The 25,850-nt window shown below is 39.4% G+C and overlaps 1 protein-coding gene across 1 annotated transcript in view; it reads left to right on the top strand.

Annotated features, from left to right (window-relative positions):
* Positions 1–25,850, top strand: part of ELP1 (elongator acetyltransferase complex subunit 1) — a 153,617-nt gene that overhangs the window by 47,090 nt on the left and 80,677 nt on the right. The window contains exons 11-20 of the mRNA XM_082243694.1: positions 1,254–1,484; positions 2,357–2,527; positions 5,882–5,975; positions 9,817–9,978; positions 14,109–14,215; positions 17,817–17,920; positions 19,904–19,957; positions 20,047–20,152; positions 22,595–22,710; positions 24,982–25,055. Coding sequence (XP_082099820.1) covers positions 1,254–1,484; positions 2,357–2,527; positions 5,882–5,975; positions 9,817–9,978; positions 14,109–14,215; positions 17,817–17,920; positions 19,904–19,957; positions 20,047–20,152; positions 22,595–22,710; positions 24,982–25,055 — 1,219 coding nt within the window. The remainder of the gene's footprint in view (positions 1–1,253; positions 1,485–2,356; positions 2,528–5,881; positions 5,976–9,816; positions 9,979–14,108; positions 14,216–17,816; positions 17,921–19,903; positions 19,958–20,046; positions 20,153–22,594; positions 22,711–24,981; positions 25,056–25,850) is intronic.

The following is a 25,850-nucleotide window of genomic DNA, read 5'->3' on the forward strand; positions in this document are numbered from 1 at the left end:
GAATTGGCCGCATTGTCCTGTCGTTCCCCCATATCTGGTGGTTCATAGGGATAAGGTGGTTCTTCGTCCGAATCCATCCTTCTTTCCTAAGGTGGTTTCAGAGTTTCATTTGAATGAAGATATTGTATTGCCTTCCCTGTGTCCTAAGCCCAGTCATCCTGGGTTTGCGTTACACTCCTTGGATGTGGTTCGGGCGATCAGGGTGTACTTGGCTACTACTGACTCTTTTCGTAAGGCTGATTCACTTTTTGTGATCACGGATGGCCCTAGAAAGGGGTTGCCTGCGTCTGCCGTGACTATCTCCAGATGGATCAGACAGACGGTGGTGCAGGCTTATTCTATTAAGGGTCGGGTTCCTCCATTCCCTGTTAAGGCGCACTCCACTCGGGCTCTTAGTGCTTCCTGGGCCTTCCGCCATCAGGCGTCGGTGCTTCAGGTTTGCAAGGCGGCTACCTGGTCGTCGGTTCATACCTTTACAAAATTTTATAAAGTTGATGTGCTGGCATCGGCGGATGCCTCTTTTGCCTGCAAGGTTCTGCAGGCCGCTGTTTGAGGGGACCGTTGGTCTACCTCGGGGGTTTTTGTTTTTTTCAGTTGGGTCTCATCCTTTTGTTCGATGAGTCCTTGATGCTTCTGGTTGGCTCCGGTTGGGCCTTCTGGATTGGATTTTTATTTCTGTTATCCCACCCCTCATTTGTGGCAGTGCTTTGGGACGTCCCTACTGATATTAAGAAGTCTGCGTCTGTCAATGAGCGGCAGAGAAAATTGGATTTTTGACTTACCGTAAAATCCTTTTCTCTTAAGCTCATTGACAGACGCAGGACCCGCCCCTCTATTTTTGAGTTGGTTTAAGTTGAATTCTCTGACACTGCTTTGTTACATAACTGATATCCTGTAGCAGGGAGAGAGAGGATATACCCCCTGGGACTGCCCATAAGGTGTGGCTAGAATTTTTTTCCTGCCTAGTGTCCTACTCCTGTAGGGGGCAGTATATCCCTACTGATATTAATCAAGAAGTCTGCGTCTGTCAATGAGCTTAAGAGAAAAGGATTTTACGGTAAGTCAAAAATCCAATTGTTGTATATTTGTGAAACATTTTGTAGAAATAAAAAAATATTCCCCCAGTCACTAAAAGAGTAAGCACAGCAGTACGTTTTTCTCATTGAATCTCTTATTTGTTAATTTTGAAGACAGTAACATAGTAATGACTTTGAATGTTTTTTCTTTCTGTTTTTTTTTTTTTTTCCTTACAGTTCAGCTGTGGGTTGTTGGAAATTATCATTGGTACCTCAAACAAAATTTACATTTTGGGAATAATGACAATAGTAAAGTTGTATCTGTGGCTTGGGATCCTGAGATCTCATACAGGCTTCATGTTGTATGCGTTGGATGGCAGTACTTCCAGTATGACTGGTGTTGGAGCACAGACCGCAGCAGTGGGCAGAGCCCAGGAAGTCAGGCTGACGTGGCTGTTATTGATGGCGGTAGGATTGTTGCCATTTTTATTACTTTTTACTGTATTACTTTTTAATAGAGAAATATCTAGAAGTACTGGGTGTGAAAACAATATGGGCCAAATTCTACTTTATTTGTGTCATGTTCTCCCCCCGCCCTCACACACTGCAGTTCACAGTTGGAAGGTTTCAGCGACAGAGGCAGTGCTGTCAATCCAGAAAACAGTGGACAGGGCTGGGTGTGGCCACTTGTCAATTGATAAGCTACAGGCTTGTGGTGCACAAGTGACAGTGCTGATAGCCATGTGCCCTGTAACCTTTTTATCCCACTCTAGTGCCAGCGGAAAAAGCAAAGAAAGAAGCAATCCTTTCTTGGCTTTATATGAAAAAAAGTAGGGAGAAGAAAAAGCCAATGTGAATTTAGTTTCATTTGGCAGGCTGAAAGAAAAAATGCAATGATCTCCTCATTTCTATTCATGTTTTTTGTGATCTGTCTTTTAAAACAAGCACACAGACCGAACTGAACCAGCAAATAATATATGAAATACAGTAACACATTTGCAAGGAGTTGGAAGTTATCATTCAATTTGTGTGCTATATGTTACTTCACATATTCCACATTTATTATTGCTTTTTGCACTAACGTATTTAAAAAAAATAATTATTTTCCACATTTGTATATTAGTGTTCTTTTCCCATTTCTTTTTGCTGATGAATAAATTCGCTTTGCAAAAGTATTTTTTTTTTTTCTAAATATACTGAAATACTGTTTATTGCCTTTTCTAAATAGCAAGACCGAAGCTATGAGACATCTTTATTATATAAATCGCCCCTTGTATTTTGTATGCTGAGACCTAATTGTTATGCAACAAAAAATAAATCACATTCTAATTGTTGTGCAGATAAAGTCCTGATGACCTCTTTTGCCCAGTCTTTGGTCCCTCCTCCAATGTACACATTTCATGTGCAGTTCCCTCGTTCAGTGAATGAGGTTGCCTTCCACATGGATCCTGAGAAGAGAAGTGACCTGGCGGTACTTGACAACAGTAATACAGTTTACATCTTCAGACATGGTGGGTTGGTAATACTAACTGTAGTTATGCAGTAACGTAACTATCCTAAAACTGACCTTTCTCTATCATTCATCGACAGACGCAGCTCCATCTAGGCAGAGACTATAGGGTTATGCTCCTCCTATCTGGAATAGGCATCAGGCAGGAAAAAAGCCTAACCACACCTATTGGGGCTGTCCCTGCAGGTATAACCCCACACACCCTGCTATCATCAAACAGTGCGCCATATGGCTCCTCCGAGAAGGTCCCCTCTACCGCCGTGGGATCTCAATCTGGTATTATCTGTTCTTCAAAAGCCTCCTTTTGAGAACATTCGGGAGATTTCTCTGCTTTTGTTGTCCTAGAAGGTTGCCTTCTTGGTGGCTATCACTTCCGCTCGCAGAGTATCTGAACTGGCGGCTTTGTCCTGCCGCTCACCTTATCTGGTGATACAAAGAGATAAAGTGGTATTTCGACCTAATCAGTCATTTCTTCCTAAGGTTGTTTCTGATTTTCTTATGAATGAAGACATTGTGTTGCCTTCACTCTTCCCTAAGCCCAAACATTCTAAGGAATTTGCGTTGCACTCTTTGGATGTGGTTCGGGCGATCAGGATCTATCTGGAGCAGTGTTTCTCAACTCCGGTCCTCAGGGCACACTAACAGGCCAGATTTTAAGTATTACCTTGGGGAGATGCAGACTAGAATACTGCAATCACTGAGCAGCAAACAATATCACCTGTGATGTATTTCAGTTTTCTTGCAAACCTGGCCTGTTAGTGTGCCCTGAGGACCGGAGTTGAGAAACACTAATCTGGAGACCACTTAGTCTTTTAGAAAATCAGACCCTCTTTTTATCCTTACCGAAGGATCTCGTAAGGGATTGACTGTGTCTGCGGCGACCATATCCAGATGGATCAGGAAGACGGTAGTTCAGGCTTATTCACTGAAGGGTCAGGTTCCTCCTTTCCCAGTGAAGGCGCATTCTACGAGAGCGCTGAGTGCCTCTTGGGCTTTTTGCCATCAGGGGTTGGTGCTGCAAGTTTGCAAGGCGGCAACTTGGTCGTCTATGCATACGTTCACAAAATTCTACAAAGTAGATGTGTTGGCATCTTCGGATGCTTCCTTTGGCCATACGGTTTTACATGCTGCTGTTTAAAGAGAACTGTTTTTTTTTTTTTTTGTTTCTCTTTGAGGGTGTATTGTGTTTTCAGGGTGAGCTCCAGTTGTTCCTGGTTGAGCTAGATGTTACCTGGTTGGCTAAGTTTAGCCTTTGGGGAGTTACATTTCCATTTGCGTTGTCTTCCCACCCCTCATAAATATACTGCTTTGGGACATCCCTATAGTCTCTGACTAGATGGCGCTTCGTCTGTCGATGAACGATAGCGAAAACTGGATTTTTGTAAGAACTTACCGTAAAATCCTTTTCTCTGAAGTTCATCGACACACAGCACCCGCCCCTCTACTTCTGAGTGAATGGGTTTTTTTTCTATTCCAAACACTGCTTGCAACTAAACTGATGATAGCAGGGTGTGTGGGGTTATGCCTGCAGGGACAGCCCTCATAGGTGTGGTTAGGCTTTTTTCCTACCTAGTGCCTATTCCTGATAGGAGGAGCATAACCCTATAGTCTCTGACTAGATGGAGCTGCGTCTGTTGATGAACTTCAGAAAAAAGGATTTTACAGTAAGTTCTTAAAAAAATCCAGTTTTAACAATGCACTATATTTCTCGTCCCCTTCCTTCTACCTCTACTATTATACAATTGCTAACGTTTTTCTTGTTTTATGGACTTATGCGATTCATTTTTCTCTCCAGTTGTTTTTTTTTTTTTTTTTTTTTTGTGTGCTCCTGTTACCTGGTTGGTTTTATGTGTTTAGCCTTGGGATTTTTTTGTCCCACCCCTCATGTTTTGGCCTTGCTTGGGCATCCCTATAGTTCTGAATATGGAGCACTTTTACTTACAATAAAATCCATTTCTCTGAGTTCCTTGATTGACACAGCACCCACCCCTCTATGGAGTTTTGATACCTCTTGTTACTAAACTGAAGGCCTATAGCAGAGAGGGGGATGTATACCAGCTAGGACTGCCCATAGGAGTAGCCAAGTCTTTTTTCTGACTAGTGTTCTACTCCTGTAGGGGGCGATATAACCCTATGGTTTTGGATATGGAGCGCTGTGTCTGTTAATGAACTGAGAGAAATGGATTTTACGATAAGTACAAAAATCCTATTTTTCTCTTGCACACATTTGTGTAAAAGAGGGGTGGGAGAAAAGGAAAGACCAAACATGTAGTGAATAATAAATGGGTTTGCTTTAAAGTAGGACTACAGGCAAAACTTCTTCATTTTTTTTTTTATTTATTTATTTATTTTTTGGATGGAGCAAGTAGGGTTATAATAACCCCTGTCAAATTTCTGTGCCCCGTTGCAGAAAGTTCCCTTCGCTTCCTGTTCCATAGCCAAACAGGAAGTAAGAGGAAATCCCTGCAAATTAAAGCATAACTCCACTTTTGCTGAGAAAAAAACATCCCCCTCTGGGTGATCTATGTGCATTACAAGGATTTTAACAAACTTTGTTGCAGATTCCTACCTTTTTGTTATGCTAAAGAAATCCCTATGTGTTTGTCTGTGCCCATGTGGGAAAGAGAGTTTAATGGGAGTGGTTTCTTAATTATCAGTCAGCTTTGCACCTGCTGGGCTATAATGAGGGAAGCTGCTGGACCTGCATCCCTTTAGCTGTGATTTCCTATTGAAGCTATCTCACCAAAAATTACATTTTTGTTGCAGGGGATGCCTGAAATCTGACTTGTATCTTAGTGCAGACTTCTTGAAAAATCAGTTAGCCAATCACACAGGCAGGAAATTATGTGTCTGGGGTACGTTCTATATAGATTTTGTGCACAGAACACCTCCAGGTAGCCAATTTGCATTGCATTTGAAGCTGCAGGTTGAAAAGGAAAGGTCATTTTTATTAATATTCAATTACAATATGACTTGTTTCGCAGTTGTATACGCTATATTATTTTTTCGTTAATTGCTATTTTTTTCCTCTCACGAAAGTGGAGTTGTCCTTTAAGGGAATTGTTTGGGGACCCCCAAGTCACCAGAACTACTGTCCCCCTTGGATGATTTCCCCTCTTACTTTTATGGGGACAACCCAAAATTTGAGATTTTCTGTTACTTTCACTTTTGATGATAATGGCGAACAGGACAAAAAGTGAGGGTGAATCTCCTTAATGGGGGCACAGACAGCAATACAAACTGAAAAGGGTTCTAATTCCTTTCCACCCTATCTAAAACTAAAATAAAAAGTTTTGCCTTTTAGGTTATACTTTAAGTTCAATAAGCATAATAATTATTTTTATTTTGTTTATAGGAATTGATGTTGTTAAGGAATCTGTTGTAAAAATAGTAGGAGGAAATGGATTCAAAGCATCTACAAAGACTCCAATCCTAGAAAAGGAGTTCAGGTAGGTTTTGGTCACTTGTGACTTCCTGTGATTTCATCTATGTGCTGATTTTTTATTTAGAGTCAACAATATTCCTTATTGTAATAAACTCTTCATATACTCCAATATGGCTTTAATCCATTCCTTTATTGGAATAGTGTTGGGAAGATCTATGTTGGAGAACAAATTACAACAAAAATACAAATGCACAAACTACAACTACCATCAGTCATTGTGGCTGACCACTTGTAGTTCTGAGTGGACTGCTGGGTCGCTGATGAGAAGCTTTTTAGTTCCTTCACAAGCCCTGCAGCTTGTAAACAGTCATCCTGTATTGAGATATGGGCTAAAAGCTGCAGGGCTTTTCTGCAGGAGTCTGGCATTGCAGTCCTGAGCCACTGATCACTGGTGCAACGCTTTCCTGGCTCCTAAGGGACAAAATAATAAATACATTTTTTTTTCCCCTGCAAAAATATGTGCATTTTATTATTTGTTCTTTAAACGGTGGACTTATCCTTTAAGGAAACCCTGAAGAAACAAGGAGAGTATGGAGATCCAGCATAGCAGATCTTTAAAAAAATCAGTTCTTCATAAGAAGCCACCAAATGGGTAATACAGCCTTAAAAGGCAGTAAAGAAGCAGTGCACTTCTATGAGCCAGTACATGATTGCTAAAATATCAATTCTTTGAATGGCTGGGACAATACCAAAGTGTATCAGGGCAAACGGATTTAGAAATATTCAGCTACATCAAGAGCTCCATAACTCCAAAGTAAGTAGTCTTCACTGAATACGCCTTCAGTTACTACCTAGAGAAACAAAGCATCTAAGTACAGTGCAAGGCAGTTCAAAAGAGATGGATCCACATAGAAAAAACAACCCACAACTCAAACTTGTGGTCCTCCCTTTCGGGATAGTACATTTTTGTCAGTCCTACAGTCAATAACCTTTTTGTGACCATGTTTCTGCCACGTGATGGGGTACATATTTTGGGGCATAAACCACTACAAGTTTCTCTCTGGTCTATTTGGCCTCATGATTGGAGTCTTGACTAGTACAGGATAGCTAAACCTATGTACAGAAACATAATACATTGCAGCTGACAGTCCTTAGATATTGTGACTGCATTAGTTTTCATTTTTCAAGATAAGAACATGTTTAGCAAGTGGAAAAAATATCTGTTGATCTTGCCATAAAGCTTACAGGAAATGTCCTTGTCACTTCCCGGGAGCTGACCTGAAGCATAAAACAGTGGTTTCTCAAGCAAACTCGAGGAAGCCTGAAAGGGGTAGATTAACTAAAATTGCCTTTCAGGTTTTTTTTTTTTTTCAAAGCTTAATTGAACGAGCTGAATTTAAAAGCTGATTGACTACCATGCACAGCTGCACCAGAATTGCACTCTCTAGTTTTTGTAAATCAACCCCAAATTGTCTATTTTTATACTTTCCTTGACAAGAATCTGTCATACTTGATGAAATTAAGCTTCCCTCCCCTAGGTGACAAGAACATAAAAAAAAACCCTTGGTAAAGCTTACCTAGACAAAAAAATATATTTTAGTTGACAGGTCCTTTGGATGTTGTGGCTGAATTCTTCCTTTCATGCTTTTTTTTTCCCTTTGTGTCCCTGAGTGGCTATGTTCAGTCTTCCACTGTATCTATGAAGAGGTCCACAGTTGCCACCCAGGCTGGACTTCAAACATGTTGAAGTTCATCTCCAATATATGGGGGATAAGGAAATTAGTAGTTTACAAAAATAGGATATGTGGATTGGTCTCTGACCCACATAATTAAAACAGAATCTCAGACAGACAATATCCCAAATTTCTTTCAAAAATGGTGACAAACAGTAAATATTTCATGTCAGTCAATTTCTCCTTTACCTTTCTGTTCGAGGGACCCTTGATGGAGATTTATCAAAGTGCGATGTATGGATATCACTTAGTTATTTGTGATAACAATTTTTGCTATAATGGCATATTGTGTGTTAACATTCCTCTGAGAGCACTCTCACATATACTGTACTTGCCTCTTTTGGGGTTACTTGTAACCCTTTGCTATTGTTACGTAATACTGTTAACTTTTTTTTTTTTTCATTTGGTAACCCTAATAAAAAATGATTGAAACAGAAAAATTATGACATATAATATCTTACATTGATGCTGGGTTTTTCCAGTGTCCTCATTTTATTCACTGTGGTGTTTCAGGGCCAAATCCAGTTAGTGGGAAGAAACTGTAGACTGGGAGATACTGTATGACATGATTTAATCGTCTGGTACTCATATTGTAAATTGTATTGTGAACTGTAGCCTGGCTTATGGCACAGTCAATATATCTACATTGATCACTGAACCAAAAAACAAATGCTTGTATAGAAGCATTATACACATGACGCAGGGTATATAGGATAATGATCTCTTAAAACACACAACTATTTATACAGGAAGATGTGCAATATTTTCTTAATAACGCTATGTATATATATATATATATATATATATATATATATATATATATATATATATATATATATATATATATATATATATATATATATATATATATATATATATATATATATATATAAACAGAGTTTAGAATCATTTTCAGAATACCAAAGTGAATGCAGCATACCTACTAAAATGAGCATTCAGCATGCACAACTAAAGCTTGGCACCCTTTAAAAGTTTGGATTGGGGGCAGTTACAAATAATGCAGAACTTGGGCAGGCTATGGGCATTCAAATCTTCACATATTGTTAACATGAGTAGTAATTGCTCCACAGTGGCTGCAGCTACAGAGGTCAATGAAGGCTTGTTTCAAAGTTTGCGCCTTGTGAGAATATATAAATATTGTAATGTCCATTTCTTTTAGGTTACCATTTACATTCATAAACTAAAGCTGGCCATACAGTATGCATTTTCTTTCCTTCAACCACGGGTTGAAGGAAAGAAAATCGATCAATTCCCCTATCAGGACAGTCAATGTTGATAGAGAAATCTCTCTCGCTGCACTATTGTACACTTGACAGTGGAAAGTTTCCCTGCCGTAAGAATACAATGATTACTGCTCCCGACTATAGCTGATAACAATAATCGTACGAATAAAACGGACTGGCTTGTTGGACTAAAGTTCATCCACCAGCCCATCCATTGATGTATCAAAATGTGTCCAATTCCTGCTGAACTAGCTGAATTTTGATCCATCAATGGTTGGCTTTAGGTCAATCTGCAGCATTAATGAAATGCATGAATAACAAAACAGAATTGCTCATACAGTTGTAAATACAACTGTATGCCTGAAACTGGCGACACTCTGAAATGCTAGTAGTGACTTTATAAGAGCTTACCTAACCTGACCAGGCCTGCCTTCAACTTGGCTTCCTAAAGTCAGTGTTTGCATAGCAAAGCAACCAATTTTCAGAGGATTAAATGTACAAGCTTCAGAGGGTGCCCACTTTTCCCTAATATTGCATTTTTACCTAATCTATTGCTAGCAGAGAAAGGTTAGATGTCTTGTCAAATTTCTAATGTTTGTACCCCTGTACAATTCCTTTTAAATGTTGTCAACTGTAAGAAATTTGGCATGTAAGATAAGTTGAGTAAGGGTACAATAATGAAAAGTATAGCAGGGTTATTAGTCATAAAACTGATTTTAACAGAACTCCAAAGACATGCTGGTAGGTTAATTGGATCCTGTATAAAAAAAAATGGCCCTACTGTGTATGTATGTGAGTTGGGGACCTTCGATTGTAAGCTCCTTGAGGGCAGGGACTGATGTGAATGTACAATGTATATGTAAAAGCGCTGCGTAAATTGACAGCGCTATATAAGTACCTGAAATAATAATAATGTTATTGTGTACAGGTTACATGTTCCAGCAGAAAACATGCAGCCTCTGTTTTTTCACCATCTGACGTGGGTGCAGGATGACACTTTCTTGCTTATCAGCCAAGGGCAGACTTCCTCTCAATCAACAATTTACCACATTACTGTACCATCGGAGAATGGACAAACAATTCATCCCCGGTATGGCTTTCTTTTTGCTGTCTTGTTTTTTTTTTTTTTTTACTTGGAAGGTTTGGCTACAATTCTTCTAGTTTGGGAATGGGTACTTATAAACAATGACGACAGTTCAGCCCTTTTCTTTGTCATGATACATAGCTGATTAAATATTGTTGACCTTGAAATTACAAACAGTAGAGGCAAAACCCTTTGGTGGAAAAGTAGCCAATTATCTTTTCAAACGGCAGTAAATAATGTATGCAAGCCCTGTAGTCTATTTACAGGGGCTGTTTACATTTTTCTATTTTTAAGAGTTGTGGTAAAGCATTTCCCTTTGTAAACCTATATATGTACCTAGTGAAGTGACTGGACTCAGGTGATACAAAGAGATTAAACAAATCCTACATACGTTGTAGCTGTGTATCTGCAGTCTTCTATTCTCTACATCCATTCGAAGTGCATCAGGGGGGATAGCTGAAATTACACCTTGCAGAGCTCATTGGAGGGAAGAGCTATAACCCCCCCCCCCCCCCCATACACACACACACACACACACACACACACCCCTGAGGCTGTCAATCACCTGCAGCTCCCTTCCCTGTCGCCTTTTTCTTTTTTTCTTGGTTTAGGAAATATTGTTACCATGTTTCCCCGAAAATGAGACCTACCCTGAAAATAAGACCTACTGTTATTTTCGGGGAGGGCTGCAATATAAGCTCTACCCCGAATATAAGTCCTAGTTTAGTGTTTGTAAAATCCTAGAATCCACTTTTTTACTGTTTTATATAATGTCCAGTATGTGTTTCTGTAATGTAATAGTGTGAAATACCTTCATTACAGCGCCGCTCGGCCCACAGCTGATTCCCCGCTCTGCTCTTTTCCTCTTCTTATAGTTGTCAGTGGTGGATCTCAGCCCCTCCCCTCTGCAGTGTTCAGAGCGGGTTTCAGAAGCGCCGAGCATTGTATTACAATAGTGTGAAATTCCTATGGTACAGCGCCGCTCAGCTGATTCCCCGCTCTGCTCTTTTCCTCTTCTCATAGCTGTCAGTGGGGGATTCTCAGTCCCTCCCCTCTGCAGTGTTCAGAGCGGATCACAGAAGCGCCGAGCATTGTATTATAATAGTGTGAAATTCCTTCGGTACAGCGCCACTCAGCTGATTCCCCGCTCTGCTCTTTTCCTCTTCTCATAGCTGTCAGTGGGGGATTCTCAGCCCCTCCCCTCTGCAGTGCTCAGAGCGGGTCACAGAAGCGCCGAGCATTATATTATAATAGTGTTAAATAAATTTGTTACAGCGCCGCTCAACGCTTCCGTGACCCCCAGCTGTCAGCGGGAGAGAAGAGAGGGAAGAGCAGCGGGAAATCAGCTTGGCGCTGAGCGGCGATGTACCGAAGGTATTTCACACTATTCTAATATAATGCTCAGAGCTTCTGTGACCTGCTCTGAGGGGAGGGGCTGAGATCCCCTATTGACAGCTATGAGAAGAAAAGGAGAGGAGAGCAGAGTGGGAGATTAGCTGAGCGGTGCAGTACTGAAGGTATTTCACACTATTCGATTACAAAAACACACTGGACATTATAAAGTGGATTCTAGCATTTTACAAACACAAAACTAGGATCGCACAGGGGCATCCTGACAGGCAGGGAGGGAGATGAGACCTACCCCGAAAGTAAGCCCCACTGTGTCTTAATACAAGACCCGGGCTTATTTTCGGGAAAACATATTAGAAGTTATTTATGCTAACGGAAGTGCTTTTTATTGAAACAAGTACAAACAATAAAGGGATATGCTTTGTTCATTTTTCATGCCTGAATTTTACCACTTTAATTTGAATGGTACCCCAATGCACTAAGGTAACGCAGTTCCAAAGTGCATGCAGCTGAACCCACTGCTACCGTGTATTGTGGTGTGCTGCATCAGAAAAAAAAAAACACTGAATGTACTTGTTTTTGTTTAATTAATTAATGGGCTGCCTTACCGAACACATATTATCACATCAGACAAAAAGGTTTAAAGTGGTTGTAACCCTCTGAAATATAAACAAAGCTAATCCTTCTATAGTGTGTACTTGTCTCAATTTAGATCCCTGTCTGCTGCTTTGTTCTTCTGCCATCAGCATGAATTACTTCTGACAAGTTCTCCTGACACCAAGAAGAAAAAAGGTGACAGGGTGGGATCTCCAGCATACAGCTTGTGATTGACAGTCTTATCTCTGTTCCTGTGTGCTGTGTGGGGGTGTTTACCTTCCCTTCAATCAGCTCTCAGAGCTCTCCTCACTGAGCTCTGCAGAGTGTAATTTCAGTTCTCTGCCCCATTTTCTGACAGCTCAGGCAAGCTTTATAAATTCTGGACCTTGAACAGCTGTAGAGAAGAGAACTGCAGATGAACAGGTACAAGTTATATAGGCAGATTTGTTTAGACTGTGTGTATCACTGAGGCCAGTCACTTCACTGGGTATATGTAAGGGTTTACAACCACTTATGGCACTAATGTCGCTGAAACATGTTTACTGAAAACATTTGTAATGTTGCATTTGAGATATTTAGGGCCTATTTATTTCGATTTTCAGTATTTAGCAAAGGCAGACTATCAAGACTTTATTAGGTCCCTGGAGTTTGTGTAAAATGTTCTTTAAGAAAACTATAATAGTTTTGGGTGTATTTCATTTAGATTTATATAATAAACACATGTAACACACACCATGACCACCTCATTTATATAGAATTTTGGTTTTCCTAAAAAGTGAACACAGAAGAAGCAGTTCACTTTCAGAGTGCCCTTCATTGAAACACACCAATAGGGAGCAGTCCATACTTGGCACAAGATAAGGTGGACCACTTCTCTGACTTGTCAAGTTTTGTGGTTACATTTTAGCTTGAGCTGTGGAGCTCTGTAAATAACAGGATTTTTTTCAGTGAAGGACCTTAGAAGACCTGTATATGAAAAAAAATCTATATACTTACCTGGCTGATCACTGACATTCCCTGTCAGTTAAGCATTTATCAACATTTTTTTTAGTGCTTTTGAGCTACATTGCTAATTGAAAGTCTAGAAGTCTGCAAATGTAACTAGAGTGGCTTTGTTTAGCTACGTTGGAAGGCATGATTGTCATTACTTTCATCAAGTATTCCAGTGACATGCATCAGCTGTTTGAGTTTGATAGCTGTACCATCGCCCACATAATGTAAAATTTCCATTGAATGTGTTCTGTCAGAACCAGGCATAAGTGCAGAAATAAGGTAACCAGTAATAATCTTAACATTTTTACTGAAGCCTGTAAGATCACCTTTTATTTTTTTTCATATGCAATAAAACCTTGGTTTGAGAGCGTTTTGCAAGTCAAGCAAAACATTTTTTTATAAATTTTGACTTGATAAACGAGCGATTGTCTTTATATACAAGTAGCGCCATGTCACAACTGAGTATAACAGAGAAGAGAGGCGCCTCTAAGTGTAGCAATATGGTTACATTTAATGAAGGTACAACATTTAGCAACTCGCATGGTTGATTATTAAAAGAGGCACATCTAAGGATGCAGGCATCCTGGGTAAAGCTGTCCACATAGACCGTCCTCCGCACCGCCATCAACATCATCCCTTCCACGCTGTGCTACACTAATGCTTTAAGCTTCCCTTTCAGATCACTTTACTGCAGGGTAATCTTCCCGATCACGATTGACGACTGACATCGGTGAGAGCCGGCGGTGCAGAGGATGGTCTATGTGGACAGCTTTACCCTGGATGTCTGCATACTTTTAATCATCAGCCATTTGAGTTGCTAAATGTTGAACCTTCATTAAATGTAACCATATTGCTACACTTGGAGGCACCTCTCTTCTCTTTTATACTCTGTAGCTCCTGCTGGATTTTGCTTCTAATCCCCTTGTGACGGTGCTATTTGTGGAAGGACATTTTATGGTTACACAACCTATGACATTGCTATAATATTTTTATATGGACTATAAACTGAAGGATTTATGAATAAATGGTTGTTGAATGAATCATCTGAGTTTCCATTATTTCCTAAGGAGAAATTTGCTTTGATATAGGAGTGCTTTGGATTATATGCATGTTTCACAGTTGGATGTGCTTTATCTCTTAAAATAATATTTTGGTAGCTGTGCTAAAAAAAGTCATTATTATATTTCTCCATATAGGCAAGGTGGGATAGTTAATGGGCGTGTTATCACTATGTGCTATAGTGCACAAACAAAGACATGTACTTTCCAAACTGCAGATGGCCAAGTCTGGAAGTACTGCTGGGGTGAGTATATTTACATTTTAAATGGGGGTTTTTAAGTTTTTAGTTACTAGGTATGAATTTTGCATCTGAGTCACAGATAAACATTTATTTATGCAGGAATGCTTCTTGAAGTTATATATTCATACTGATTTTGTTACAAACTGAGTTGGTGCTGTTAGTTCAGTTAGTGTCCTTGTTGAATGGCTGTAATAAGAACATAAAGCACAAGACAAACCATCAGCATCATTTTTGTGTTCTAGGTTTTTGTAAACTGAGGCTCCATTAGATTTGCATTTAGTTAGAAAAGTATATCCACAAGCAAGGTTTTTCAAGTCTGTTATCTTTAAAAATATTATTTTAGTGTGATAACATATAATGTATATGTCCTCACACTACTATATTTTTAACCTCTTTACGACCACCTACCGCAGATGTACTGCAGCAGGCAGCTGCTCCCAGGCGAATCACCGTACATGGTGGGAGGCTAGGGGGCGAGCACACGCCGCCAGCGGCGCGCCCCCCCCAACCGTCAGCGCGCTCCCGCCCCCACTCGTCAGCGCAAAAGCCGATGCACGGGGCAGGCGGCTCCAATTGCCGTCTGACACCCGCGATCATTCCCCGCTAAGAGAGAAGATTGTAATCGCAGCTGACCGTTCTTCTCCCTGAAATGATCATAGAGCCCATGTGATCATCTATATAGGATCACATGTCTCTATGGTCATTTCAGAAGTTTTTTCTCGTAGTTAGTTGACGCGATAACTTTTGCGCAAATCAATCAAAATACGCTTATTGCGGTTTTTGTTTTTTTCTAAAAATATGTAACGCAGTGCCGAATCGCCAGGACCTGGTCAGGAAGGAGGCAAATCCTTCCGGGCTTAAAGTGGTTAAAGATACAGTGCATCAGGAAAGTATTCAGTGCATCACATTTTCCACATTTTGTTATGTTACAGCCTTATTCCAATATGGAATAAATTCATTTTTTTCCTCAAAACTCTACAAACCATAGCCCATAATGACAACATGAAAGACGTTTGTTTGAAATCTTTGCAAGTTTGTTAAAAATAAAAAACAAAAAAAAATCACATGCACACAAGTATTCAAAGTCTTTGCTCAAAACTTTGTTGAAGTACCTTTGCCACCAATTGAAGCCTCGTCTTTTTGAGTATGATGCTAGATGAGATGTTCAATTGAGTTTAAATCTGGGCTCTTGCTGGGCCACTCAAGGACATTCACAGAGTTGTCCCGTAGCCACTCCTTTGTTATCTTGGCTGTGTGCTTAGGGTCGTTGTCCTGTTGGAAGATGAACCTTCACCCCAGTTTGAGGCCCAGAGCACTCTGGAGCAGGTTTTTTTATCAAGGATGTCTCTGTACATTGCTGCATTCATATTTCCCTCAATCCTGAGTGAAAAACATCCCCACAGCATGATGCTTCCACCACCATGCTTCACTGTAGGGATGGTATTGGCCAGGTGAGGAGTCCAGGCCAAATAATTCAATCTATGTTTTATCAGACCAGAGAATTTTGTTTTCTCATGGTCTGAGAGTCCTTCAGGTGCCTTTTGACAAACTCCAGGTGGGCTATCATGTGCCTGGCCACTCTACCATACAGACCTGATTGGTAGAGTGCTGCAGAGATGGTTGTTCTTCTGGAACGTTCTCCTCTCTCTACAGAGAAATGCTGGATCTCTGTCAGTGACCATCGGGTTCTTGATCACCTCCCTGACCGAGGCCCTTCTCCCCCGATCGCTCAGTTTTGCCAGAGGGCCCACTCTAGGAAGAGTCCTGGTGGTTTCAAACTTCTTCCATTTACAGATGATGGAGGCCACTGTGCTACAGAAATTTTTCTGTACCCTTCCCCAGATCTGTACCTCGATACAATCCTGTCTTGGATGTCTACAGACAATTCCTTGGACTTCATGGCTTGGTTTGTACTCTGACATGCACTGTTAAAGGAGTTGTAAAGGCAGAAGGTTTTTTCATCTTATAGCATTTTATGCAGTAGGATAAAAAGCCATCTGCGTGTAGCAGTCGCCCCAGCACCCCATAATACTTACCTGAGCCCCCTCTCTCTCCAGCGATGTCCATGAGTCCTTCGGCCATCCACACTCTTTCCTGATTGGCTGAGACGCAGCAGTGGTGCCTTTGGCTCCCGTGGCTGTCAATCAAAGTCAGTTAGCCAATCAGGAGAGAGAGGGGGCGGGGCTGAATGGCAGCTCTGTGTCTGAATGGACACATGGAGCTGCAGCTCTGCGCGGGCCCTCCATAGCAAGCTGCTTGCTGTGGGAGCACTCAATGGGGGGAGGGGCTAGGAGCAGTGAAGAGAGGGACCCAAGAAGAGGAGGATCGCGGCTGCTCTGTGCAAAACCACTGCACAGAGGTGGTAAGTATAACGCGTTTGTAAAGTCTCGTTTTTTTTTTTTTTTTTTGTTTTGTTTTTTAATAACAATCACTTTAACTGTGAGACCTTATATAGACAGGTGTGTGCCTATCCAAATCCTATCCAATCAGGTTGTAGAAACATATCAAGGATGATCAGTGGAAACAGGATGCACCTGAGCTAATTTTTGAGTGTCATGGCAAAGGCTGTGAATACTAATGTACATGGAATTTTTTATTTTTAATAAATTTGTAAAGATTTCAAACAAACTTCTTTCACTTTGTCATTATGGGGTATTGTTTGTAGAGTTTTGAGTAAAATAACGTAATCCATTTTGGAATAAGGCTGTAACGTAAAATGTGAGAAAAGTGAATCGCTGTGAATACTTTCCGGATGCACTGTAACACATTGAAAAACCTTGCTTGTGGATCTACTTTTCTATCTAAATGCAAAGTCTATTGGAGCTTTCAGTTAGAGAGCTGAATAAAGTGTCAATGGACTAAAAGTGCAGTGATCATCGCATTTTGTGTTCTTGAGAACTACAAGTATGTCTGCTGTGGTTGGGGGGTGTCTGCTTGGCACCATGATACACTGTAAATACAGGTGTAACATGTAATACAGTGTAAAAGAAAGAGTTGGCCTTTAGGTAAAAGTGTCCTGATTGACTCAAAGTACTGTCTCTCCCTTTTCTGATCTTGTATTGCAGTGGATTACAAAAGGTTCATGCCAAGTTAGATTCAGGTATTTAGGCTAGTTCTCTGCAACACTACATGATTTTTAAAGAGTAAATAGCCGAAGTAAATGACGTTTGGAGTGCAGTATTAATTTTTGTGCTACGAAACATATATATCCTTGCTCCCAATGGTAGTGTTAGTTGAAACTGTACACACACAGGGGATTTTATGAAAACCAGAGCAGCCATAATCTGGATCACTTGTGTATGGCACCTAAACAGCTTCTATCATTTATTTTCAAAGTTGAACTGAACAAGCTAGAGATGGAAGCTGATTGGATGTCATGCACAGCTGCCCCAGATTCTAGTTTTGATAAATTCCCCCATAATGTCTTATGTAGGTTCAGTTTCAACATACCTTTTTAACAAAAATCATTCTAAGAATGAACGGTTGCATTCTGGGTTCCATAAACACAACAAAAATCGATCAACAAAAGGTCACAGACTGATCCTTATCTGCACCTTCTGCTCTGTGTTGTTTTTTCCATAAAATACCAGCTTTTTCCTTTCAGAATCACCCACACCTGTTCCTGAGCCTTGGAAAGATGATATTGGTCGAGATGTTAAGTTTCAGCAGCCTTGTATCCAAACTGAAATGACAACTATTAATGGGGAGGTATGAAAACTCTTGATTTGTGTAACCTATACTGCATAAAAAAACATATACCGTATTTTCCGGTATATAAGACAACTTTTGAACCTCAAAAAAATCCCCCAAATATGGGGGGGTCGTCTTATACGCCGAGTATAAAAATCCCAAAAGGTAATTAAGTAAGTGTAATCTATGAAAGCCCTGCCTGTCTGTGCCCTATTCATCAGCAAGGTACCTTAAGTACCGCAAATGTATTCGGTTATAAATCTCCACTGTATTGTAAGTAAAAGTATTACCGGTAGATGTATAATCTTCTCAAGGTGCTGGCTGTGCGGGAATCCTGTACCAGTATACTGTACCGTAGCTTCGGCTACATAGTATACCGCGCTGAGCCAATCACGGTGAGCGATGTATTCTATTATTGAAAGCAAAGCCTGCTCGGATTGGCGGAGTCAGAGAGGCGGGATGATGTTACTCTCTCTGACTCTGCCAATCTGAGCAGGCTTTGCATTCAATAATAGAATACATCGCTCACCATGAGTGGCTCAGCGCGGTACACTGTATGTGGCCGAAGCTATGGTACATACAGTATACCAGTACAGGATTCCCGCACAGCCAGCGGCTTGAGAGATTATACATCTACCGATAATACTTACCTACAATACCTTGGAGATTTAGAAGAGCATACATTTACGGTACCTTGCAGATGAATAGGGCACAGACAGCCAGGGCTTTCAAAGATTACAGTTTATTACCTTACCTTTGGGATTTTTATACTTACAATACCTTGGAGATTTAGAACAGAATACATTTATGGTACTTACTGTACCTTGCAGATAAATAGGGTAAAGACAGCCAACGCTTTCATAGATTACACTTGATTACCTTTGGGCTTTTTATACTTACAATACCTTGGACATTTATAAGAGAATATATTTACGGTTCCCTTTTATGAATAGGGCACAGACAGACAGCGCTTTCATAGATTACACTTTGGGATTTACCTTTTGGGATTTTTATACTCGGCGTATATGGTGTTGCATTGCTTTGCTTTGGAAGGGAGGTAGTCTTATACGGCGAGTATAGCATAAAACCTATGTTTTAACTTGAAAAGTAGGGGGGTCGTCTTATACGCCGGAATATACGGTAATTGTGAAAATATATGGGTCCAAACTCTTTTGGATGCCTGCAATATGTACAAACCAGCCATAGGAATTAATAGGGAATAGGAAAAATGAATATGTCTTAGATCAAGGTTATGGAATGTAAATTTTGTTTAGTAATTAATTTAGGTCACATGACATTAACATAATCTAAATGCTTTCTGTAGTTTCTGATAAGAGCCACTTAGTGGTTTCGATGTGATTTTCTTAGGACTGATGTCAGGGCTCTGACAGAACTATTCTAGAATCCATTCTTCTGTTTACTCCACACATTTTTTGTTTTACCCCTGTTTATCATTTTTATATTGTTTGACCAAATTTATAATGCAAATTATATAACAGATGGGTATCCTCATACTTTGCATTAAAATTTCTTGATGCCATTTTGATTTCCCAAAAAAATGCAACTGCTGTTTCATCTGTACACAAAACATTTTACATTTTTTTGTTCCCCTTATGTGGACAGCAATACTTTTTTTGAAGAACAGTAGTTTCCTCTATGACCACATCCAATGAACAAAACTTTTGTTCATTGATTTTCTTAAGCATAACGTGCAGTTCTTTCTGTCTCTTTACCTAAAATAACGCACCTTCTTCCACCCAAGATGTGTACTTACCTTCATTCCAGGTCTACAGCAGCCAAGGTCATCGCCAATCTTGTTTGCACTAGCTGCGCCCCTGCAGTCAATCAATAAAGAATTCTATGGTGCAGTTTCCTGAGCATATAAAGTTTAATTATGAGCCATGCAATGAAGTTGTAATAATAATGTTTCTTTCAATAAATCATATGTATATTTGTAGAATTTATAATCCAGATATTTTTTTTGTTGTGTTTCCATTTCAGGAAGTTGTCTTGGGTATAACTGATAGGTCACGTTTATTTATTGATAATTTGGTGGTAAGTTTGTTTTACTTTTTAGCTACAATCATGTAGCAGCGGGTTGGTTTCATATCTGACTAATAGACATTTCTACCTTATCCTGACAGGTAGCTACCAATATCACATCCTTTGCAATATATGATGACTTCCTACTTCTAACTACCCACTCACACACATGTAGATGTGTATCCCTGAGAGAAACATCGCTAAAAGGCAAGTTTTCAACTCTGATGAATGTACAGTTTCTCCTTTGTTAGTCATTGATGTATGTTTTTTAACCAAAAGACCACCTATAAAATTCATGAAAATTATCTACCACATAGAAGGCAGTTAAGGAAGATAGGCATTGAAGATAGGCATTAAGTCGTATTTTGCGATTATTATGATGTTTTTAGGGTATTTTGGAATAGTGGGGGTAAGCTCTGTCTAGCTGTATTGAGTCCATACCTTGATGCTAAGTTTGTTAAAGTGTTTTTACACAGATTCTTGAATGTGAACACTGAGTGTTACCCTATGACACCTAAACCTAGGTACACACTACATTTTTTGGGGTTTGTGGGTTGCACGAAAAAACACTGACGGCTCCATTGAGGAGCCGCTGTACTAACCATGTGAGGTTACTCCAGCGATCTCCCCCACTGAGCTGTTGTGTTCTGACACGGGGACAGCCCCCCCCCCCCCCCGCCAGAACACTCGCTGTTTTTCCAGCATGCATGTCCGACAGATCGACATACACACGGGCAGAATGATGGCCGGAATTTTTTGTACTGGCAAATAAATGTCTGCTGACATTCTGCCCGTGTGTACAGGGCTTAATGATGGCCGGTATTTTTTGTACTGGCAAATAAATGTCTGCTGACATTCTGCCCGTGTGTACAGGGCTTAATGATGGCCGGTATTTTTTGTACTGGCAAATAAATGTCTGCTGACATTCTGCCCGTTTGTACAGGGCTTAATGATGGCCGGTATTTTTTGTACTGGCAAATAAATGTCTGCTGACATTCTGCCCGTGTGTACAGGGCTTAATGATGGACGGTATTTTTTGCAGAGGCAAATGTCTGCCGACATTCTGTCCGTGTGTACGGGGCAAGAATGACTGCCGGAATTTTTTGTACCGGCAAATGTCTGCCGACATTCTACCCGTGTGTACAGGGCTTAACTCTCCTACAATGTATTCTTGCCGCATAGCTATGGTAACACCATAACACCAGCTGTTTTCAAAAGAGTATTGATAAACCACTCATTTTCCATCCCAAGGTCCCTGATTTCTGGAACCATCATAGGATAGTATTTGGAGGATTTATCATTGAAATCTTTATGTAAATAAGTATTGCACTTGTTAGCACTACCAAATTACATTATTATTTAAAGAAAAAAAAGTATCAATTTCTTCCCAGAATTAATAAACTATTGTTGCAAAACTCACAGCCCAGGCATCCCAGGTCATGTAGTCTCTGCATAGAAATACTCACTATACGTACCCTCAGATTACATATACATTAATCTATGGAGGGATTTTCTCTCCTCTTTGAAATTAAGAGCACTTTAATGGTATCTACACCTGTATTTAAGCCAGCATGGGGGGAAATTTGCTCCAGCCAGCCCCCTACAAATATGACTAGTTGGTGTATGATTATATTAAAAGAAGTCAGTGTGTTAATTAAATGAAAGTGTGTATGCTGCTATTGGACTAACTACTTTTTTTTTTAACTCAGTGGATTTTTTTATACCTAGTGGATTTTTTGTTTCCAATATTATTTACAGTAACACCATAATCCCCCCCCCCCCCAAAAAAAATAAAAAATAAAGCTGTACCTTTTTTTATTATTAAAACGCAGAAAGCGGTTAGTGAGCTGTAGGCCAGTGTCTTTGCACAGACTGAGAGATAGAATTATGGAAAATGGTTTCAGTCTCATGTATGCAGGAGGAAGCATTTCTTCACCCACCATTCCCCTCACTGATAAATTGCTTGGGAAGCAAGACACACCTTTATGTAATATGTGTATACAAAACACCCAAAGACTGTTGTGCAATTACCAGACCTTACAGAATTGTGTCATCTATAGGCCAACATTTTAGTCCAGTGTACTGATCCTGGACAATGCCAAACAAAGATGGCACCATCTGGCCAGAGAGGAAAATGATGGTATCACTAGGGAAAGCTCTGTGTACATGCATACATACATATTACTTAGTATATACATATACATATATACATACAACGTAAAATATTGTACCTGTTGCTAGATCAACTTGACGCAAGTACAATAAGGATCCAGGCTGTGTGTGCTTTATAAGGTCAAAGTTCAGAAAATTAGTTTTACTTTTGTTGTAGTTCACTATTAAATGTTTTTCTTTTGAGATAGTGGCTGTATAGCAGTGGTGATTAACTTTGTAAATCTAGAAGGCCTCAAGTTATTGTCCAACATGGCAGGTTCTCCCACTGTTTCAAGTGGATGGCACAGAAAAAGATGCAATGTGCTGGCGGGCTGGGTGTTTGTCGTGACAAATTTTAATATGAAATATAGGATTTTACTTTTTTTGGTCAAATTCTAAGATAAGGAAATAGTGTACAGATGCATTCAATAAATGTATTTTGAAGATGCCCTACAGCAAGGATAAAACATGCCTTGTAATGTCCATTTCATCGCACAGAACTGGAAGCAACCCTGTGCAACACATCCAGCTCAAATGATGAGACCATTCGAAAAGTGGAAAGAGGATCTCGAATTGTTACAGTAGTTCCACAGGATACCAAAGTCATCTTACAGGTTATTCTGAATTTTCTTTTGAAAAAAGAAGTCCTGCAAAAAATTGTGATATATAATTTGATGTAGTAGTGACTTTTATTGGCACTTCTAGTGTAGTTTAAAATATTTGATTAGTCAAAGAATGTTGAAGTATTCAATTTTGGTGTATCTGTGTATGTAGTGTGATATCATTTTTTATTTTTTTTCCCTAAAGTGTATCTTTAAATGATCCAAAATGATACAAGGGGAAATCTTCTATTCGAAACAGGTGTTCTAACTGTTCCCTTGTATGGATAGGCATCACATTAATAGTCAGGCCTTAAATATTTGCCTACTCATGGGCATTGTGTATGCTGGTACTAGTGACCTTAGAACAATGTTAGTTGCTAGTGCACAGATTTGGAACAACTGTACAGATAAGTAGTTCTGACTTCATTCTCGCTGTTCAGGGTCAGTGACTCAAAGTATCAAGGCCATAGACAACCAGGCAATTTGAATTTTCAAAAAGAGGTCAGAAAAGACAGCTTCCAAATGTCTTTAGTAAAGTTCAGCTTTAAGAAAAAATAATAAATGCACATGTTTTTGCAGGTAAAAAAAATGTGTATTTCTTATTTTTTTTTTTTTTTACACATGAACCTGCAAAGCATTGCACCTGCGATCAGCGGATCATGGGTACAATGTCATGCTCTGTCTGGGCTTTCAGATGCTGAGCTGCAGGTAGTGTTAAAGGTCTCTAGATGATTATAATCCCTGTCAGGATTTTTTTGTCCTATTTGTCAGATTACCTTTCACTTCCTGTCCCATAGCCACAACAGGAAGTGAGAGGAAAAAGTGGTTTTCGGTATAAACCAAAATTTTGGATTTTTTTTACTTTCGATGATAATGGTAAACATGACAAAAATATAGGATGAATCTCACTAATGGGGGAACGGAAAGCAATAAAAACCCAACTGGTATTCTAATCTCTCTCCACTCTGTCCAAAATGTAAAAAAAAAAAAAAGGGTTGCATTTAGTTATACTTTAGGGATAATAGAAGATAAGTCTATATCCTTAATTTATTAATGACTGCTAAATATTCTTCATCCGATGACCTAATATAATGTTGCTAAGGTTGTTGACATCTTTGTTTGTTCTATATGAAATGTGTTGCTGTGCAGATTTGAAATACCATTTTTGTGTTTGTTACCCCAAGATTTCATATTTCTGATATGTGGCTGCTGCTGTACCTTGTACTTTTATGAGAAAGTATCCTGTTCTCTTTGTATAGCTTCCTTTTGTGTGAAATCCCTGGTGTTCCTGCCAGTCCTTCTGCTTTTCTATAAAAAGCTGACCACACAAAGCAGGAAAGCACACTGTGGTCAGTTCTCTAGCTATGCTGGGAACTCAGGTTGCTTTCCTCCAATGATTAGGCTTGTCCTGGCACGCCGCTGCTGCACAGCCATTCACTGGAGAGCTCTGTGTGCTACTGCTTCTCCTCCCCCCAGCTCTTATGTAGCTGAGAACAGGGAGAATGTGATCACTTATAAAAAAAAAAAAAAAGTGAAAAAAGGTATTTGTTTTTTTGTATCAATACAAGAGGTTTTCTCCTTCCCTTTTTATGGTTTATTGTATACATATTGGGATGTGGATGTGGTTCGTTTTCCCTGGAACTGGTAAATCCTAATCGAGTTTGTATGTCTATACAAAAATTTTTGCCTTTAATTTCTATTTTAAACTGAATAAGTAGTTTTACAAGGTAAAGGTTTATATACACTTTTTAAATATTAATTTACGCAGAATTTTTTTTTACTTAGTATATGTGCACTGTCCCCCAAGCAGCAATATAGGTAACTAGCAATCCTGGTACAACAAGCACATTAGGCTTTGCATGTCTGGCTTCATTTTAACAAGTCTGAAGATGTAATTAAAGGCTAAGTTCACTTTGAAAAAACAAAATAGTAAATGCACGTAAATTTGCAAAATGTGCGTTTTTATTATTTTTTTCACTGGAGCCTGTAAAGCATTGAACCCATGATCCTTATACAGGTGTAACATGTTACTAAATGGGGAGTAAGGCTTTAAATGAATACAGTATATCCCTACCACGGTTGTTATATGCTGCAAATGCATTGTGAACTTGATCAACCAACTCCAACCAAATCAAACTACTTTCTGCAGTGGATAGAAATTAAACCGCTCCTAACTTTTCCACAACTTTTCACCCTGTAGAATGTATTAATTTGGAATTGGTTGTGTGTGTTTTTCATTTAAGTGGCACTTTTATGTCCTATGGTCATTATTTTCTCTAACAGATGCCACGTGGAAATTTAGAAACTATTCACCACAGAGCTCTTGTCCTTGCACAGATACGGAAGTGGTTAGATAGGTGAGTTATCAACTACTAAGTAGTTATGACCTTTTACAAAGCTACATAATGGGTTTTTAAAATGCAATGTAATATAATTTCAGACAAAAATACAACTGTTTCTGTCAGAAAATGCTATTAAATTGTTCATGCATATGAATGATACATGTGCAAAAGTGAAGTTTTAGGTTCTATGTGTGGCTGCTTTTAATCAGCATGTTCTAGATTCCTTCATCTGAACAAAAATCCTAGGTATTCACAATGGGAAATTTTCTTGTGTTAAATCAACTGTTATTTCTGCTATTGAGATGATGTTATAGAGGGGATATAGGTAGATGCCTATTGGAATGGCAGGTATTAGGTTTTCATTTTAAAGGGTAACTCCACTTTTGTGGGAAAAAATTGGCAAAAAAAAAAAAAAAAATTACCATATACAATTGTGGCACAAGTCCTATTTTAATTGAATTTTATTTTAAGTGACCTTTCCTTTTTAATCTGCAGCTGTTTTTCTCTGTAAAAAGCATTATGGCTACCTGGAGTTGTTCTGTACACAGAATATATACAGAACGCCCACCAGTAACATAATTTCCTGCTTGTGTGATTGGCTTACTGATTTTCCCAGAAGTCTGCACTAAGGTACAAGTCAGATTTTGGGCATCCCCTGCAACAAAAATGTCATTTTTAGTGAGATATACTCCCAATGGGAAATCACATCTAAAGGGATGGAGAGCCTGCAATTTTTTCTCATTAGAGACCTGCAAGTGCAGCAGCTGATTGATAATTATGAAACCACTCCTATTAGATTTACTTACCAAA

The sequence above is a fragment of the Pelophylax lessonae genome, assembly GCF_965119305.1.
Source record: "Pelophylax lessonae genome assembly, chromosome: 1".
Lineage (NCBI taxonomy): Eukaryota > Metazoa > Chordata > Amphibia > Anura > Ranidae > Pelophylax > Pelophylax lessonae.